We start from the raw sequence: 21,047 nt of genomic DNA on the forward strand, positions 1-21,047 counted from the left end.
AATAAAAACATGAAACCTTTTTTTCTCCAATAACTACATCACCATATTCCATTGAATCTCTCTTCCCTCTAGGAAGTAGCCCTTTAATAACCTTTTGGTCAAATTCCATAACTTCCTACTCACTGTTTTTAGATAGTCTAATTTCACTGTTTGGGTTCATCTTGTTTATTTTTAAATCCTGAGTCTTTAGTCTCATCCTGTATGCAAAACTCATCTTTCCTGGTTCCCAGCTCCAGCCACAATTGTCTATGATTCAGGGGTCCTTGACCTTGGACGATAGAGAAATTACCTCTTTATTTTCACTGATCTCTAACTGAAATTTAGCCTCTCTTTTACTTATGAATGTAGGACACAAACTTCAATAGTATCCACAGTAACTGTAACTTTGTCTCTAATAGCAACCATCAGATGTTTTCACATCCAGCTATGGTTGTTACAGTGATCTTGAAATATCATTTACACTTGTCTCTTTCTTCAAATTAAATTAGTTAATGGAACTGCCATTAGCAGTTTTATTTACAGTATGATTTAGAAGCAAGTACATTAGTATTTTACCAACAGTTTTAAAAAATCTTTTGATAACTATTGTTGTTGTGTTCAGTCACTCAGTCGTGTTCAATTCTCTGCAACCCCATGGAGTGCAGCCCACCAGGCTCCTCTGTCCATGGATTTTCCAGGCAAGAATACTGGAGTGGGTTGCCATTTCCTCCTCCAAGGGATCTTCCCAACCCAGAGACTGAAACTGTGTCCTCTGTGTCTCCTGCATTGATAGGCTGATTCTTTACCACTGCACCATCTGGGAATCCCATTTTGATAACTATATTTTAATATAATTGGTTTGCTTAAAAATCTTATGTATTTACTATTGTATTTTTAAAAATATTATTCAGAGAAGAAATCCAAATTTCCAAAATGTAAAGGGATTATGGCACAAAACAAGCTAAGATCCACTGTAAGAAGTTTGGAAGAGATGAGGAAGGAGGTGGTCTGCTCTTCTCAGACACCCCTGGAGCAGGAAGAAGGACACAGGAAGAGACAGGTCTCCTTAAGTTTCTCCTTAAACCAGTTTGGAGAAAACATGTACTCAGTTACGAAGAGACTAAATAACACAGCAATCTGGGCATATTTATCGAACAGCATAAAATAACCAGCCCTGGTCTTGAAGATGGTTAAACCTGCAGCCCAAGGGTGAGCACAAGGTCTCGCAGTGTATTGTTAGGGAGCACTGTTGACTGGACCCTTATGTGGCTTCCGATGATGGGGTTGGTAAACTGGGACTTGACCCTGTGTTTATGTGGGAGAATGATTCAGCCCCATGCTGGGTAATAACTGTTTTGTTCGTCTCTCAGAGTGGAGTTGGTGGGCGGGTAAGCAAGAGGTTTCTTGGAGCCATTCCTCATGTCATGAAAGGCTGGATTAAAAGAATCCTAGGAGATTCTGGACCTAATGACTAGTCTGGAAGTCCCATTCCAGATAACTTCTACTGCAGGGGTCCCCAACGTCCAGGATCTAATGCCTGGAGGCATTACTAATCACTGATCTGAAGCGGAGCTGATGTAATAATAATAGAAATAAAGTGCACAGTAAAGGTAACACACTTGAATCAAACCACCTCCTACCCCTGGCCCATGGAAAACTGTCATCCACGAAACCAGGCTCTGGTGCCAAAAAAGTTGGGGACCACTACTCTATTGTACTTCTTCCAAATATTTGAGGTTCATTACTCAAGATGGTGATGCCTCCAACATAGAATGTCTGGGAAACCAATTAAGGCTGAGGGCAGGGACTGGGTAATCTCTTGCTGAATACCATGAGTAGAGATTTTCAAATGCCGGCCCTATGAATTGGTGAAAGGTTTTATGAATGATGGTTGATTTAAGGCCTGTGTCATTTTGTAAATGACTGCATCTAGCTTGTTCTTTCATGTTACAAGAAAACAGCTTTATCTTTTACCTAATGAAAAGTGGAACAAATTTTGATTTCAAGATTCAGTTTCAATATAAAGCAAGCCATTCTCCTTTCTGCTTTCTTCTTCATAAATGCCATTTCGGACGAGATCAGGCGCATTTAGAGTGGAATGGCCATAGACCATAAATGCCATTTCAGATGGTAACTTTCATCTTGCAACTGGATGGAGAAATTAATAAAGACTAACTTCTCAGATTCTCTTGTGCATTTTGTGAGTATGCTATAACTTTTCTAGGTCCTGAAAAAGTTTACTGATCCTCCCAAAATTGTGGGGAGCGGGGGAAGAATTGTGTGTGTGTGTGCATGCACATGTGTGTGTATTTATACACACATGTGTACACAGTCAGAAGAATAAATTCTTGTTCCTTCTCAAAATTACAGAATCAATTGTGATTCAAATAGATTTAATTCAGGTTTGAGGGGAAAAAAAAGAGAGGACCTGACAAATGTGCCAATAAGACAATTCTTGGAAACACTCGGCAGTGCTGTTGCCCCGCTGGAATAGTCAAACCTGTTTGCTCAGGGGTGGGGGTCGGGGGTCCAGTTTAAGCCCCTGGGAGCCTCAGCTGCCTTCTCCTGGGATTGACACTCTTGTTTCCCCTCGCCTCCCCAGTTCCCCAAAGATGAGCAGTCACCTCTACTCCATCTCAATTTTTATTTGACCTGAAGCCAGTTGCACTGATTCCAAGAGAGAGAAAAGGGCTTGGCATGGCTTCTATCCTTTTGAGCTGGGCTGCTGAAATGACTAATAATTCATAGGGACTCCTCTCCAAAGATTAAGTTCTCTTCATCTGCCCTGATTCACACTTATTCTTGGTTTGGGAACTAGACAGTTCAGTTCAGTCACTCAGTTGTGTCTGACTCTTTGCAACCCCATGGACTGCAGCACACCAAGCTTCCCTGTCCTTCATCAACTCCCAGAGTTTACTCAAACTCATGTCCATTGTGTTGGTGATACCATCCAATCATCTCATCCTCTGTCGTCCCCTTCTCCTCCTGCCTTCAATCTTTCCCAGCATCAGGGTCTTTTCCAATGAGTCGGTTCTTCGCATAAGATGGCCAAAGTATTGGAATTTCAGCTTCAGCATCAGTCCTTCCAATGAATATTCAGGACTGATTTCCTTTAGGATGGACTGATTTGATCTCCTTGCAGTCCAAGGGACTCTCAAGAATCTTCTCCAACACCACAGTTCAAAAGCATTAATTCTTCAGCACTCAGCTTTCTTTATAGTCCACCTCTAACATCCATACATGACTACTGGAAAAACCATAGCTTTGACTAAACAGACCTTTGTTGGCAAAGAAATATCTCTGCTTTTTAATCTGTCTAGGTTGGTAATAGTTTTTCTTCCAAGGATCAAGTGTCTTTTAGTTTCATGGCTATGGTCACCCTCTGCAGTGATTTTGGAGCCCCCCAAAATAAACTCTTTCACTGTTTCCATTGTTCCCCCATCTATTTGCCATGAAGTGATGGGACCTCATGCCATGATCTCAGTTTTCTGAATGTTGAGTTTGTAAGCCAACTTTTTCACTTTCCTCTCTCACTTTCATCAAGAACTAGACAGAGCCCCATTATTTCATCATGAAAGCCGGGGTGTCATTAAAGGTGGCCTCACATTACTGCTTAAAGGCCTAGTAGAAATCTCATTTCACTTTTTGGAGATGCCATTGTGATGCAAAGTGATTTGGGGTCTCATTATTACCGGAAGCCCTTTGTTGGACTGACTGGGCCTGTCGTGTCCCCAGATTCTCCGTCTCCTCTCCTATCCTACGATTATTCCAAAATGGGAATACAGATACTTTGAGGATTTCTTGGTGTCAGTGCAGAGAAACATACTGAAAACAGGAAAATTGCGGCTCCACAGAAAGGCCCCAGCAAGCCTGCCCTCAGATACCCATGACACACTCCACGTTGTTCTGCTGTCCTGACACTGGATTTCTCAGGCAAATGAACACCTGCCAAGTTATTGCTGTAAGAATTAATCAAGAGAGCATTTTCAATGATTACAACTTCTCCTTGCTCATTTTTTTTCCTTCCAGGCAAATGGCTGTGCTTTCCTCTGTTGAACACTCACAGCTGCTAGACCCTGAATTCTATGTGAAAGAATTTTTGAGTTGTCCTCCTCTTTTCTGTGGACCACTTCCTGTGGCCCCTTTCCTGGGCAGTTTAAATTCTCAGCAGGAAAGGGTCAGTGACCTTGAATGACCCGTGTCACCCCTCTATGCCTGAGTTTCTTCACTCTAAAAGAAGGACAACAACAGCTCATTATTAACGTGAGGATTTAATGAAACAGTGCGTGGAAAGAGCCCAGCACACTGGGCCAAGCAGAGGCTCATCCCACAAGGATTTATTGAGTGTCTTCTATGTGCCAGACATGCTCCCAACTGCTGGAAATGCCAGAGGAGCAAACGCAGGCCCAGTTTCTGCTCTCATGGAGCTTTCAGTCCAGTTGAGGATTTGGGTGTTAATTAAACAATCACACAGATTTGTAACTCCAAATTGGGCCAAGAACTAGGAAGGAAAATTATACAGTGGCCCTGATCTAATCAAAGCACATCGTTTCATAACGTTTGAGTGGTGATTAGAAGAAAGAATACGAGTAAACTGGGAGAAAGAGGTCTCAGCCCCAACGCGCCTTTGAGCACATTAGGAAAAAGGGCCTCTGCCCTGGAACAGAAGTGGCAGAGCATGTGCTGGGGCTTCAGTGCCTCTGGCCCATCTGCCAGGAGCCCTTGAGCAGAGAACAACTTGTACAACTATATGCCGTGATCTGGCTGGAAGTAAGAGGATATTGGAGACAGAAGAAAGCCCCTCTGCCAAGGCCCTGAGGTGGGAGGGCACACTGGGGGAGATGAAAGGGGCCCCTCTGGTTGGAGCCAAGGAGCAAGGCTGGTGGGAGGGGAGTCAGGGTGCTCTGAGCACATGTCAGCTGGCATTGATGCATGATAGCATTATTCTCACGAAGTCACTGCCAGCCCACCAAGGTCTCCTCAGAAACACCAAGGTTTCTCTAGACGCTGTTGATTTTTAACTAGTGAAAGCAAATTCATTCAGGGGTGTGATTTGCTGGCGTCACAACTGAGATTTATAGAATAAGGGCAATGTACAAGGAGGGACGTTTAATGGGAAAGCAGGGAGACCGTGTGCCTCCAGAAAGACAGAAATGCTCTCTTAAAGCCCAGAAAACTAGATATTAGGCAAAAAGAAGTGGGAACAAAAAACAGAACAAACAAACAAAAAAGCAAATAACAGCACAGCATTAGGGAAAGGTTTCTCACAGCACTATCATTTGGAGGTTGTAATTCTCTCTCCAAAGAAGTAGACTCTCCTTTCCTTGGCCTCTTAAAAAAGACCCGCCCAGCTGGAGACCCAGGACCTGGCAACACTGCCTTTGCTAGAAATGGTCCTGATCGCCCCTCAGGTTCTTTCTGGCTTTGATGTCTTTGATTTTGGAGTAATCCAAAAGAGTATTCATTAATTCACACAAATATACTGTATCAAGGGTGGAATTTTTTGTTGTTGTTTTTAAGTCTGAGTGTAGTGGGAAATAAAACCCCAGATCCTAGAGAATTGTGCATTGTTGCCTGTTAGCTCTGGAGTCTGTCGGGCTGGACATCTGCAAACGGTGGCCCAGCAGAGTTCTGGTGTCAGCACAAATTGTGAGGGAAGCCTGGGCTTGGGGAACTGGGTGAGTCTGGATCCAGATGCTGATAGGCCACTTACAAGCTGTGTGACCCTGAGCAGGTTCGTCAACCTCTCTCCATACTCAGTGAGAGTGGCTGTAAACGCAAGTGATGGCTGTCATTAGGGAGAGCCTTGCAGCCAGGACTCTCAGGGATCCCCCACATGCAAAGTCATTTCTGGGGATCCTGCCTGGAAAGCAGCCTCCATGCCACCTACATTCTTTCAGGGATTTATTTCTTTGCATTATATCTGAAAAGTCTTGACTTTGGGTCTTTCAGAGATAGCAGTGCTTTGGGGAAACATAAGGAATCAGAATTAAGTCAAACTTGTAAAATCTTGTCAGCAGTTAGTAATCTCTAAACAGCTTTTAGGAAATAAACAACAACAAAAAAAAGAGCATTTAGTCATTTTAAATGTGGTATCCATGATCAGAAATCCCATCATAGTCATAGAATTCCACAAGAGCAGACACTGTCAATTTATCCAGCATTTGAGATATTTTATTGCTCGTTAAGATGTAATAGAACTTAACTTTAAAATGTGCTTGACTTAAAACCATATTAAACCGGAATGTACATCAATCAGACAAAATTGAAATATTTCAGGAAAGAAATGAGCTACTTAATTTCCCTCCCAAAAGAGCCCTTTTTTATGTCTCAGTCATGATGCTATATCTAAAGGTGGCTTCTGCTTTTTCTTTTACTTTATGGTCACATATGCAGCTTTCCAGGAGAAGGAAATGGCAACCCACTCCAGTATTCTTGCTTGGAGAATCCTGTGGACAGAGGAGCCTGGCAGGCTACTGTCCATAGGGTCACACAGAGTCGGGCACAACTGAAGCGCCTTAGCATGCATGCATGCATTGGAAAAGGCAATGGCAACCCACTCCAATATTCTTGCCTGGAGAATCCCAGGGACAGAGGAGACTGATGGGCTGCCGTCTATGGGGTCGCACTGAGTCAGACATGACTAAAGCGACTTAGCAGCAGCAGCAGCATGCAGCTTTCCAACCTGAGGCCTTCAAAGCAGAGCAGGCTAATAGTGATTTAAGAGTATGCTGGAGGGTATGCTGCTAGTAAGAGCCTAGCAGAGCAGGCTAATAGTGATTTAAGAGTTAAAAAAAAAAAAAATTCCATCCAAGATTTTAAAACAAAGAAATGCTAACTCAAGCCTAAACTTTTCTATGAAAAATGACATTGTTGCTTTCTAAGAATGGGACTGGATGAGGCACTTAAATCAGAGAGGCCATTATGTTGTCAAAGGCTCTGCTGAGGCTGTAAGACAGATTCTCATGGGCTTATGATCATTTTATTGCCTTTCAGCCCACGGCCGGCAATCCCACTCTCCCTCCTGCTGACAGAATCGGAAGCGGCACTCTACATTCAGTCCTTCTGGAGAGCCTATCTGGTAAGCGTCATGTGCAATTTTGGCATTTCGTCTGATGGGGAGTTTGTGTACTGTGAAGGACTCAAGGGAAAACCTGTAGATGAATTTGAAACACAGGTTAGGATAGCTAACATCCAGACCTTGGAAATAGGATTCTCTGTAAAACAGGTCTTAAAGAGTAATTTAGAATTTCTACCAAAACTTATTTCACAATTGTCATTAAAGCTACCCTGCAACCTTTTTAAAATTTTACTTTTTATTGAGGTAAGGGTTGACTCATTGGAAAAGACTCTGATGCTGGGAGGGATTGGGGGCAGGAGGAGAAGGGGATGACAGAGGATGAGATGGCTGGATGGCACCACTGACTTGATGCCATGATGGACTCGATGGACGTGAGTCTGAGTGACCTCCAGGAGTTGGTGATGGACAGGGAGGCCTGGCGTGCTGCGATTCATGGGGTCGCAAAGAGTCGGACACGACTGAGCGACTGAACTGAACTGAACTGAACTTTAGTTTATAACACTTTTTATGTTTCGTGTGTATGACATATTCCTGCCTTATATGCACTACAGCATGCTCACCAACAGAAATTTTGTTTCCATCCATCACCCTACAGTTGATCTCCTTTACCCTCTTCACCCTCCCCCAGCCTCTTCCCCTCTGGTAATCTATATCAACATATTGGTTTGGTTTGGTTCATTTATTTTATGTTTTGGTTTGCCTGGTTTTTTTTTTTTTTTTATTCCACATATAAGTGAAATTATACAAAATTTGTCTTCATCTTACTTAGCGTAATACCCTCAAGGTCTAACCATGTTATTGCAAGTGGCAGGATTTCTTTTTTTGTGTGACTGAGTAATATTTCAGTGTGTGTGTGTGTGTATTACATCTTTACCCATTCATCCATTGATGGGCACTTATTTTGTTTCCCTATCTTGGCTATTGTGAACAATGCTGTGGTGAAAATAGAGGTGTGTATATATATATGTGTGTGTGTGTATATATATATATATATATATTCAAATTAGTGTTTTCATATTCTTTGGATAATTACCCAGAAGTGGAATAGCGGGATCATATGATGTTCTATTTTTATGTTTTTGAGGGATCCTAATGTGTTCCACAGTGGTTTCACCAGTTTACATTCTCACCAACAGGGCACAAGGTTTCCCTTTTCTCCACATCCTTATCAACACTCATTATTTCTTGACTTTTTGATGATACCCATTACAATAAGGATGCTGAACATCTTTGCATGAGCCTATTGACCATATTTATGTCTTCTTTGTAAAATATCTATTCATCTCTCTGTCTTTTTAAAAAGAGTTTTGCTGTTGTCATTGTTGAATTGTGTAAGTTCTTTGTATATTTTGGATATTAACCCCTTATCAGATATATGATTTGCAAATACCATCTCTCATTCGGAAGATTATCTTTTTGTTTTGTTGATGGTTTCCTTCTCTGTGCAAAAGCTTTTGAGTTTGATGTAGTACCATTTTTTTTTTTCTTTTGTCTCCCTTGCCTGAGGAGACATATCCAGAAATATATTGCTAAGACCAAAGTCAAAGATCATACTTCCTATATTTTTTCCTAGGAGTTTTATCATTTCAAGTCTTGCATTCATTCAAGTATTTAGTTCATTTTGAGTTGATTTTTGTGTGTGGTGAATATTGGACTACTTTCCTTTTTTAGTATGTGACCATTCAGTTTTCCCAACAATGTTTATTGAAGAGACTATCCTTTCTCCACTGGATGTTCTTTGCTCCTTTTTTTTTTTAAATTTATTTATTTATTTTACTTTACAATATTGTATTGGTTTTGCCATACATTGACTTGAATCCGCCATGAATATACATGTGTTCTCCATCCTGAACCCCCCTCCCACCTCCCTCCCCATCCCATCCCTCTGGGTCATCCCAGTGCACCAGACCCGAGCACCCTGTCTCATGCATCAAACCTGGACTGGCGATTCATTTCACATATGATATTTTACATGTTTCAATGCCATTCTCCCATATCATCCCACCCTCGCCCTCTTCCACAGAGTCCAAAAGACTGTTCAATGTATCTGTGTCTCTTTTGCTGTCTCGCATACAGGGTTATCATTACCATCTTTCTAAATACCATATATATGTGTTAGTATACTGTATTGGTGTTTTTCTTTCTGGCTTACTTCACTCTGTATAATAGGCTCCAGTTTCATCCACCTCATTAGAACTGATTCAAATGTATTCTTTTTAATGGCTGAGTAATATTCCATTGTGTATATGTACCACAGCTTTCTTATCCATTCATCTGCTGATGGACATCTAGGTTGCTTCCATGTCCTTGCTATTATAAACAGTGCTGCGATGAACATTGGGGTACACGTGTCTCTTTCCCTTCTGGTTTCCTCAGTGTGTATGCCCAGCAGTGGGATTGCTGGGTCATCTGGCAGTTCTATTTCCAGTTTTTTAAGGAATCTCCACACTGTTCTCCATAGTGGCTGTACTAGTTTGCATTCCCACCAACAGTGTAAGAAGGTTCCCTTTTCTCCACACCCTCTCTAGCATTTATTGCTTGTAGACTTTTGGATCGTAGCCATTCTGACTGGTGTGAAATGGTACCTCATTGTGGTTTTGATTTGCATTTCTCTGATAATGAGTGATGTTGAGCATCTTTTCATGTGTTTGTTAGCCATCTGTATGTCTTCTTTGGAGAAATGTCTGTTTAGTTCTTTGGCCCATTTTTTGACTGGGTCTTTTATTTTTCTGGAATTGAGCTGCAGGAGTTGCTTGTATATTTTTGAGATTAATTCTTTGTCAGTTGCTTCATTTGCTATTATTTTCTCCCATTCTGAAGGCTGTCTTTTCACCTTGCTTATAGTTTTCTTTGTTGTGCAGAAGCTTTTAAGTTTAATTAGGTCCCATTTGTTTATTTTTGCTTTTATTTCCAATATTCTGGGAGGTGGGTCATAGAGGATCCTGCTGTGGTTTATGTCGGAGAGTGTTTTGCCTATGTTCTCCTCTAGGAGTTTTATAGTTTCTGGTCTTACATTTAGATCTTTAATCCATTTTGAGTTTATTTTTGTGTATAGTGTTAGAAAGTGTTCTAGTTTCATTCTTTTACAAGTGGTTGACCAGTTTTCCCAGCACCACTTGTTAAAGAGATTGTCTTTTCTCCATTGTATATTCTTGACTCCTTTGTCAAAGATAAGGTGTCCAAAGGTGTGTGGATTTATCTCTGGGCTTTCTATTTTTTTCCATTGATCTATATTTCTGTCTTTGTGCCAGTACCAAACTGTCTTGATGACTGTGGCTTTGTAGTAGAGCCTGAAGTTAGGCAGGTTGATTCCTCCAGTTCCATTCTTCTTTCTCAAGATTGCTTTGGCTATTCGAGGTTTTTTGTTTTTCCATACAAATTGTGAAATTATTTGTTCTAGTTCTCTGAAAAATACCGTTGGTAGCTTGATGGGGATTGCATTGAATCTATAGATTGCTTTGGGTAGTATACTCATTTTCACTACATTGATTTTTCTGATCCACGAACACGGTGTATTTCTCCATCTATTTGTGTCCTCTTTGATTTCTTTCGCCAGTGTTTTATAGTTTTCTATATATAGGTCTTTTGTTTCTTTAGGTGAATATATTCCTAAGTATTTTATTCTTTTTGTTGCAATGGTGAATGAAATTGTTTCCTTAATTTCTCTTTCTGTTTTTTCATTGTTAGTGTATAAGAATGCAAGGGATTTCTGTGTGTTGATTTTATATCTTGCAACTTTACTATACTCATTGATTAGCTCTAGTAATTTTCTGGTGGAGTCTTTAGGGTTTTCTATGTAGAGGATCATGTCATCTGTAAACAGTGAGAGTTTTACTTCTTCTTTTCCAATCTGGTTTCCTTTTATTTCTTTTTCTGCTCTGATTGCTGTGGCCAAAACTTCCAAAGCTATGTTGAATAGTAGTGGTGAGAGTGGGCACCCTTTTCTTGTTCCTGATTTTAGGGGAAATGCTTTCAATTTTTCACCATTGAGGATAATGTTTGCTGAGGGTTTGTCATATATAGCTTTTATTATGTTGAGGTATGTTCCTTCTATTCCTGCTTTCTGGAGGGCTTTTATCATAAATGGATGTTGAATTTTGTCAAAGGCTTTCTATGCATCTATTGAGATAATCATATGGCTTTTATTTTTCAATTTGTTAATGTGGTGTATTACATTGATTAATTTGCGGATATTGAAGAATCCTTGCATCTCTGGGATAAAGCCCACTTGGTCATGATGTATGGTCTTTTTAATATGTTCTTGGATTCTGTTTGCTAGAATTTTGTTAAGGATTTTTGCATCTATGTTCATCAGTGATATTGGCCTGTAGTTTTCTTTCTTTCTTTCTTTCTTTTTTTTTGTGGCATCTTTGTCAGGTTTTGGTATTAGGGTGATGGTGACCTCATAGAATGAGTTTGGAAGTTGACCTTCCTCTGCAATTTTCTGGAAGAGTTTGAGTAGGATAGGTGTTAGTTCTCTAAATTTTTGGTAGAATTCAGCTGTGAAGCCATCTGGTCCTGGGCTTTTTGTTTGTTGGAAGATTTCTGATTACAGTTTTAATTTCTGTGCTTGTGATGGGTCTGTTAAGATTTTCTATTTCTTCCTGGTTCAATTTTGGAAAGTTGTATTTTTCTAAGAATGTGTCCATTTCTTCCAAGTTGTCCATTTTATTTGCATATAGTTGCTGGTAATAGTCTCTTATGATCCTTTGTATTTCTGTGTTGTCTCTTGTGATCTCTCCATTTTCATTTCTAATTTTGTTGATTTGATTTTTCTCCCTTTGTTTCTTGATGAGTCTGGCTAAGTCAATTTTATATATCTTCTCAAAGAACCAGCTTTTGGTTTTGTTGATTTTTACTATGACATCTTTTGTTTCCTTTGCATTTATTTCTGCCCTAAGTTTTAAGATTTCTTTCCTTCTACTAGCCCTGGGGTTCTTCATTTCTTCCTTTTCAAGTTGCTTTAGATTTGGGTTATTTATTTGATCTGTTTCTTGTTTCTTGAGGTAAGCCTGTATTGCTATGAACCTTCCCCTTAGTACTGCTTTTACAGTGTCCCATAGGTTTTGGGTTGTTGTGTTTTCTTTTTCATTCGTTTCTATGCATATTTTGATTTCTTTTTTATTTCTTCTGTGATTTGTTGGTTATTCAGCAGCGTATTGTTCAGCCTCCATATGTTGGGATTTTTAATAGTTTTTCTCCTGTAATTGACATATAATCTTACTGCATTGTGGTCAGAAAAGATGCTTAGAATGATTTCAATTTTTTTGAATTTACTAAGCCTAGATTTATGGCCCAGGATGTGATCTATCCTGGAGAAGGTTCTGTGTGTGCTTGAGAAAAAGGTGAAATTCATTATTTTGAGGTGAAATGTCCTATAGATATCAATTAGATCTGACTCATCTATTGTATCAAGTTTGTGTTTTCTTGTTAATTTTCTGTTTAGTTGATCTATCCATAGGTGTGAGTAGGGTATTAAAGTCTCCCACTATTATTGTGTTATTGTTAATTTCCCCTTTCATACTTGTTAGCATTTGTCTTACATATTGTGGTGCTCCTATGTTGGGTGCATATATATTTATGATTGTTATATCTTCTTCTTGGATTGATCCTTTGATCATTATGTAGTGTCCATCTTTGTCTCTTTTCACAGCCTTTGTTTTAAAGTCTATTTTATCTGATATGAGTATTGCTTTCTTTTGGTCTCTATTTGCATGGAATTTATTTTTCCAGCCCTTCACTTTCAGTCTGTATGTGTCCCTTGTTTCGAGGTGCATCTCTTGTAGACAACATATATAGGGGTCTTGTTTTTGTATCTATTCAGCCAGTCTTTGTCTTTCGGTTGGGGCATTCAACCCATTTACATTTAAGGTAATTATTGATACATATGATTCCTTTGCCATTTACTTTATTGTTTTGGGTTTGAGTTAATACACCCTTTCTGTGTTTTCTGTATAGAGAAGATCCTTTAGCATTTGTTGGAGAGCTGGTTTGGTGGTGCTGAATTCTCTCAGCTTTTGCTTGTCTGTAAAGCTTTTGATTTCTCCTTCATATTTGAATGAGATCCTTGCTGGGTACAGTAATCTGGGCTGTAGGTTATTTTCTTTCATCACTTTAAGTATGTCCTGCCATTCCCTTCTGGCCTGAAGAGTTTCTATTGAAAGATCAGGTGTTATCCTGATGGGAATCCCCTTGTGTGTTATTTGTTGTTTTTCCCTTGCTGCTTTTAATATTTGTCCTTTGTGTTTGATCTTTGTTAATTTGATTAATATGTGTCTTGGGGTGTTTCACCTTGGGTTTATCCTGTTTGGGACTCTCTGGGTTTCTTGGACTTGGGTGATTATTTCCTTCCCGATTTTAGGGAAGTTTTCAACTATTATCTCCTCAAGTATTTTCTCATAGTCTTTCTTTTTGTCTTCTTCTTCTGGGACTCCTATGATTCGAATGTTGGGGTGTTTAACATTGTCCCAGAGGTCTCTGAGGTTGTCCTCATTTCTTTTAATTATTTTTTCTTTTTTCCTCTCTGTTTCATTTTTTTCTACCATTCTATCTTCTACCTCACTTGTTCTATCTTCTGCCTCTGTTATTCTACTGTTGGTTCCCTCCAGAGTGTTTTTGATCTCATCTATTACATTATTCATTATATATTGACTCTTTTTTATTTCTTCTAGGTCCTTGTTAAACCTTTCTTGCATCTTCTTGATCCTTGTCTCCAGGCTATTTATCTGTAACTCCAATTTGTTTTCAAGATTTTGGATCATTTTCACTATCATTATTCTGAATTCTTTATCTGGTAGATTCCCTATCTCTTCCTCTTTTGTTTGGTTTGGTGGGCATTTATCCTGTTCCTTTACCTGCTGAGTATTTCTCTGCCTTTTCATCTTGTTTATATTGCTGTGTTTGGGGTGGCCTTTCTATATTCTGGCAGTGGTGGTTTCTCTTTATTGTGGAGGTTCCTCACTGTGGGTGGGGTTGGATAGGTGGCTTGTCAAGGTTTTCTGTTTAGGGAAGCTTGTGTCAGTGTTCTGGTGGGTGAAGCTGGATATCTTCTTTCTGGAGTGCAATGAAGTGTCCAGTAATAAGTTTTGAGATGTCAGTGGGTTTGGTGTGACTTTGGTCAGCCTGTGTATTGAGGCTCAGGGTTATGTTCCTGTGTTGCTGGAGAATTTGCATGGGATGTCTTGCTCTGGAGCTTGTTGGCCCTTGGGTGGTACTTGGTTTCAGTGTAGGTATGGAGGCATTTGATTAGCTCCTATTGATTAATGTTCCCTAGATTCAGGAGTTCTCAGGATTTGGACTTAAGCCTCCTCCCTCTGGTTTTCAGTCTTATTCTTACGGTAGCCTCAAGACTTCTCCATCTATACAGCACTGATGATAAAACATCTAGGTTAATGATGAAAAGTTTCTCCACAGTGAGGGACACCCAGAGAGGTACACAGACTTACATGGAGAAGAGAAGAGGGAGGAGGGAGATAGAGGTGACCAGGAAGATAAAGGGGGAATCAAAAAGGGAGAGATCAAGCTAGCTAGTAATCACTTCCCTATGTGCTTTCCACAATCTGGATCCCTCAGAGATGTTCATGGAGTTACACAGAGAAGAGAATAGGGAGGAAGGAGACAGAGGTAGCCAGGAGGATAAAAGGGGGAATCAAAAGAAGAGAGACAGATCCAGCCAGTAATCAGTTCCCTAAGTGTTCTCCACAGCCCAGAACACCGAGTTGGGTAGAGAAGAAAAGGGGGAGGGGGGAGATAGAGGCGACCTGGTGGAGAAAAAGGAGAGTCAAAAAAAGGGGAGAGAGCAATCAGGCCAGTGATCTCGCTCCCAAGTAAAAATCGGTATTGAAGATTGGGTTCTTAAAGGTACAAATTTGATAACAAATACCAACAAACAAAGAATAAAAATCTTGAGTAGAGCTTAGATTCTCAAAAATACAATAAAAACAAACAAAAACAAACAACAACAAAAACACAAAGTCACAGAAGTTATGAAATATATATATATGAAGTTTGCTTTAAAAATGAGGTCTTTTTTTTGCAAGGTAATAGTAGGTTATAAAAATGAAAATTAAAGGAGTAATGGGGACTTAAAAATAACAAATAAAATAAAAAAAAATAAAATGATAGTAGTAAAAGTATATCTAAGACTTTTTCTGGAGCTGTTGCTTACAGTGTGGGGTCAGTTCATTTGCAGATAGTTCCTTGGTCCAGCTTGTACTTCTCATGGTCTGTAGGTCCCTTCCTATGTAGTCGGTGTTAAGTACAGGGTTTTAATCTATTGCACCTGTCACTTCCAAAGCAGTTCCCTCTGCTTATTTTAGCTTCTTCTGTTTGCTGGTCTCTTAAGTGTCTAATTTCCGCCCTAACACAAAGGGCGCGATGGTGGTCACTTTTTTTTAGGCTCGCTTGTTCAGTTGTGCTTTGGGGAGGGAAGAACACTGCAAACAAATATCACTGGTGTGTGTTCACAGTGATTCAGCCACACTGGGTTTGCCCCCGCTCATGGCGTGTGCGCTTTCCCAGTCTACACTGCTCAGACTCTAGGTTGCTCTGCCAGGAACTGTCTGATGCAGGCCCTGGTTTTCATGCACTTCTCAGGTCTAAGCTACTCAGGTTCAGGTTCTCAGGTACTCCACAAAGGCACAGACTTGGTTGGGCCTGCGTTTTGCTCCCGTCCCAGGTCCAAGTAGGTTAGGTGACCAGTTCCTTGGCGTGCGTAGTCGCCCCCAGTTGAAGTCTGTGACTTATCCCTTCCCCTATCCCAGCCACTTGGTTTTCTGGGTATACAATGGGCACACCTTGTGTCTCTTCTGGGAAGCTGATCTCTGGCTGTGACCCTCCTGGCAGATGTGGACCCTCCAGAATCCCAAGAAGTCTTGGTTAGCAATGAAGTCTGCTTGCAGTTTGATATACGATGCCTCTCTGGGGCCGCGATTGCCCCCTTCTGGCTCTGGCTGCCCTCACCTGCCTGTCTCTGGTGAGGGATGGGCCAGTCCACAGCCGGCTGGCTCTGCTCAGTCCTTTGTTCTGTGAGCATGCCTGGCGGCGGTTAGGGCTTTTCGCGGGATCGTAGGATAGCTATCCCACAGTCTGGATTGCTATCTCAAGCTAGTTCCCTCAGATTGCCCTCAGGGCATTCAGGCCTGGTCCTTATCGTAAGCAATGCTGCCCGCTCCTCCCTGTCTCTCCCCCACTTGCTAGTGGGAGATGCGAGCATCTGGGCTGTTGCACTGCTGAGAGTTGCTGTTAGGCACGTAATCTGTGGGTTTTAATTATTTATTTATTTTTCCTCCTGGTTATTTTGCCCTCTGAGATTCCAAGGCTTGCCACAGACCCGCTGGAGAGAGTGTTTCCTGGTGTTTGGAAACTTCTCTCTTTTTCAAGACTCCCTTCCCGGGACGAATCTCCGTCCCTACCTCTTTTGTCTCTCTTTTTACCTTTTATATTTTGTCCTACCTCCTTGCGAAGACAATGGGCTGTTTTTCTGGGTGCCTGATGTCCTATGCCAGCATTCAGAAGTTGTTCTGTGGAATTTGCTTGGCGCTCAAATGTTCTTTCGATGAATTTGTGGGGGAGAAAGTGGTCTCCCATCCTATTCTTCTGCCATCTTAGGACCCCTACCTGCTCCTTTGTTGTAAATTAGTTATCCATATATGTATGGTTTTATTTCTGGGCTCTCATTTATGTTCCATTGATCTGTGTAACTGTCTTTCTGCCAACACCATGCTGTTTTGATTACTATAACTTTGTAATATAGCTTGAAATCAGCTTTGTTCATTTTTCTCAGGATTGCTTTGGCTATTTGGAGTCTTTTGTGATTCCATATAAATTTTAGGATTTTAAATTCTATTTCTGTGAAAAATGTCCTTGGAATTTTGATAAGGATCATATTGAATCTGTCTGCATAGGTAATATTGACATTTTAACCATGTTAATGCTTCCAATCCATAAGCATGAAAATCTGTCCATTTATTTGTGTATTATTCAATTTCTTTCAACAATCTCTTATAGTTTTTAGACTACAAGTCTTTTGCCTCTTCAGTTAAATTTATTCCAAGATATTTTATCCTTTTTGTTGTTATCTTAAATGGGATTGTTTTCTTAATTTCTCTTCCTGCTACCTAATTGTTTGCATGTAGAAATGCAATAGATTTTTGTATATTGATTTTGTACCCTGTAACTTTACTGTATTCATTTATTTTTTTATTTATTATTTTTTAATATTTTTTGTAGCATCTTCAGGATTTTCTATATATAAAATCATGCCATCCTCATATTGTAGCAGTTTTACTTCATCCTTTCCAATTAGAATGTCTTTTATTTCTTTTTCTTGCCTAGTTGCTTGGGTTAGGACTTCTAATACTATGTTGAATAAAAGTGGTGAGAACGGGCATCCTTGTCTTGTTCTTGATTTTAGAGGGGGAGTGTTACTAATCCAAACTCAGGTTTTCTCACCAGACGCACAGCAAAACCAGTCTACTGGTACTGGGCTGTGGTGAAGGAGAGTACAGTATTTATTGCAGGGAACCGAACAAAGGGAATGGGCAGCTAATGCTCAAAGACCCGGACTCCCTGGGAAAGATTTATAGAGACAGTGTTAGAGGTGAAAGTCGCAGGGAACCTAATCAGCTCATAGGCAATTTTCTGATTGGTAGACAGCGAGGGTGGAATTTCAGGAAGCTCCATCATCAGTTTTCCAACTCCAGCTGGGGTCTATGAGTATAGGGCCAGTGGTTTTGACCTGGTGGGGATCTAGTTTTTACTACCTTTAATATTAATTTTTTCTTAAAATTAACAAAAACCTTTACTTCCTTAAACACTCTGAAGGAAAAATATAGTCTCCCACTATAGGAAGTAAAAAATTCCTGAGTGTAGTATTGTATACATAAGATTTACCATTTTAACCAATTTTGTGTACAGTTCAGTGGCATTAAGTACACTTGCATTGTTTTGCAATCATCACTACCGTTCATCTTTCTAAACTGAAACTCTGTATCCATTAACTCCCTATTCTTCCCTCTCCCAGCCTCTGGCAACCACTTTTCTACTTTCTGTCTCTATGACTACTCTAAGAACCTCAGGTAAAAGTGGAGTCATATAGAATTTATCCTTTTGGTTTATTTCACTTGGCAAAATGTCCTCAAGTTTCATCTATATTGTAGCATGTGTCAGAACCTCCTCCCTTTTTAAAGTCTGAATAATATTCTTGCCAGGAAGTTTTAAAATCCAGAAATCTGATACCCTCACTTGTTGTCATAAAACCATCCAGACATTCATGAAATATTTTTAAACTGACCACATGAACAGAAATGTCACATGGTATGAAGAACTATTTGTAGTAAACCATTCTTGAGAGTTGTGATGATATAATCAGCATTATAAATAGGTTCTGATAGTTACTTCTTGACATTAAGCACTTCTGTAGAAGCAGACATTTTCTTCTTTCAAAATACTACATTAATGGTTAGAAAGCCAGATTGTTTCAACATGCAAAACTGGAGTTTTTAAAAATCTATTTGGATATTGTGAATGAAATCTGGTCCTTTCATAGTCTCCTTTCTGAAGTATGTTTGGTGATAAGCCAAACTACCACATCAGTGGTGCCCTTCTGCTTATGAAATATTGGATGCAATAGGTACCAACTGATAGAGAAAACTGTTCTTTTGCGATGTTCATATGAGGTTCTCATGGGCCATAACGACTGAAATTTCTTTAATGATTTAGGAGGCAGAGACCAGATAAATCCACTGAATATTTATTCTGTCTAAATAAGCACCTGGTGTCATGCCTTCTGCCCATTTGTTTTGTTTTATTCTGTCTAACTCAGCCTAGACACAAGCGTGGCATGTAGTCTTCCCTTCCTCCCAACATCAATTCCCCCTCCACTGTGACAACTGAGAATCGCAGAGGTCATCAATCATTAACATTATTTGATGAACAATACAATGCAAAGTTGCTCCAGCAGCTACCTTTGTGGCTTTGCAAAGTTAAAAAATCAGAGATCCTGCAAAGAACAATGAGAATCTGTGCAGTTATCCCTTTGTTAATAGTGAACTGACCTGGGGCAAATGAGGTGCCCCTAAAGAAAAACATCTTGGTGTAAACAAAGCATAAAAAATCTAGAGTTGTACAGGGTCCCCCTTCCCCTCTGGCCTGAGACAGCTTGGGTGCAATTCATTCAGGAACATGGACACTCAAGTATTGCATTCCCCTGGCTACAGGGGTTAGTTCGCGATAAGCAGGGGAGGGCCAGTCACGCCGAGTGAAACTCCATTCTGGGATTCTACTAGGAGTTGTTGCGACAGAGCAGCTTGATAGCCTGCTAAGAGACTAGGCTATTAACAACCATCTCACCACTGTGTGAAGAGCCTTCAGGAGAAGTGACCGCAGAGGCAAGCAAAGCTGAGAGACCAAGGAAGGGGCCTGAGTAGTCTGGACGAGGATGTGGCTGAAACATCTAGATTCAGCTGTGCCACTGAATCCTCTCCCAGATGGATTTCTGTCACAGCTAAAGTCCTCACAATTACAATTTTCAACATAAAATTTCTAGACTGTTGATTACTTGCACATGAAAGAGGTTCTTAGCACAAAATAAAAATCTGGGTTCACTTGTGCAGAGTTACCATCCCAGTTTGTCCCAGGGAAAGACTGGCCTGTATCAACTGGAGGCTTGACTAGAGAGGGAACACTTACCCCAAGGAAAACCTATCTATTTTTTTATTGTGTAAGTAATACTTTGCTATTGTGGAAAAAGATAATACTTAAACTTTTAAAAATTTATGATTCATTCATCCTTTTAGAATTTTTCCTATCCATATAAAAAGATTTTTTAAAAACCCCAAAAAAACTGTGCTGATAAACACTGTTTTGTGCCTGCTCTCTTCCTTTAAAAACATATTGGGAATATCTTTGCCATTGCACCAAGTTCTATCGCACACATTTAAATGACTCTGTGATAGTCCTTTCTGTAAGTGCACCAAACCATGATTTAACCATAGTTGTTTGGACATTCTAGTTTTCTCTCATTTATAAGATATATTATGAAAAGCATCCTTGCTCATATGTCTTTGCATACATATCTGATTTTCTCTGTAAGAATAATTACTTGAAGTGGAATAGATGGCTCCAAAAGTAAGCACCTTTTTTAGGAGCTTTGGTTATTATTGCTAAATTATTCTCCAGAGAGGCTAGAGTTTTATTAGCCTCTAGACCTACTTTCATGCAGCAACAATGTATGCAAGTATGCACTAAGTATAGGTTTTGATGGCAGAGTGGAGAGAGGAAGAAGAAAGATATTGGGAGCATGAAGCGCTCCTGAGAAGGATAATGTTGCATGGCTATTGTACTGGAAGAAAATATTTTAAATCATATATCTGATAAGGAATTAATATTTAGAATGTATAGAGAACTCACAAAACTCAACAACAGCAACAACCAAAAGAACAACCTGGTTCAAAAATGGGCAAACCACTTGAATGGACTTTTCTCCAAAGAAGATATATGAATGGCCAACAGGTACATGAAAATATTCTCAACATCACTAATCATTAGAGAAATGCAAATCAAAACCACATTGAAAAGCAATCTCACACTCATTAGGATGGCCATTATTAGAAAAATGGAAAACAATAAATGTTGGCAAGGATATAGAGAAACTGGGATCCTGTGCACTACTGGTGTGAATTTAAGATGGTACAGTCATTATGAAAAAAGAGTATGGAGGCTCAAAAAACTAAAAATAGAATTACCATGCTGCTAAAGTCGCTTCAGTTGTGTCTGACTCTGTGCGACCCCATAGACGGCAGCCCACCAGGTTCCCCCATCCCTGGGATTCTCCAGGCAAGAACACTGGAGTGGGTTGCCATTTCCTTCTCCAATGCATGAAAGTGAAAAAGTGAAAGTGAAGTCGCTCAGTTGTGTCCAACTCTTCGCGACCACATGGACTGCAGCCTACCGGGCTCCTCCATCCATGGGATTTTCCAGGCAAGAG

The 21,047-nt window shown here is 40.1% G+C and overlaps 1 protein-coding gene across 2 annotated transcripts in view; it reads left to right on the forward strand.

Moving 5' to 3' along the window:
• Window positions 1-21,047, forward strand: part of IQCK (IQ motif containing K) — a 161,499-nt gene that overhangs the window by 69,056 nt on the left and 71,396 nt on the right. For both annotated transcript variants that reach the window (XM_070779747.1, XM_070779746.1), the window contains exon 8: window positions 6,976-7,060. In XM_070779747.1, coding sequence (XP_070635848.1) covers window positions 6,976-7,060 — 85 coding nt within the window. The remainder of the gene's footprint in view (window positions 1-6,975; window positions 7,061-21,047) is intronic.

The sequence above is a fragment of the Bos indicus genome, chromosome 25, assembly GCF_029378745.1.
Source record: "Bos indicus isolate NIAB-ARS_2022 breed Sahiwal x Tharparkar chromosome 25, NIAB-ARS_B.indTharparkar_mat_pri_1.0, whole genome shotgun sequence".
In the NCBI taxonomy this organism is placed as follows: Eukaryota; Metazoa; Chordata; class Mammalia; order Artiodactyla; family Bovidae; genus Bos; species Bos indicus.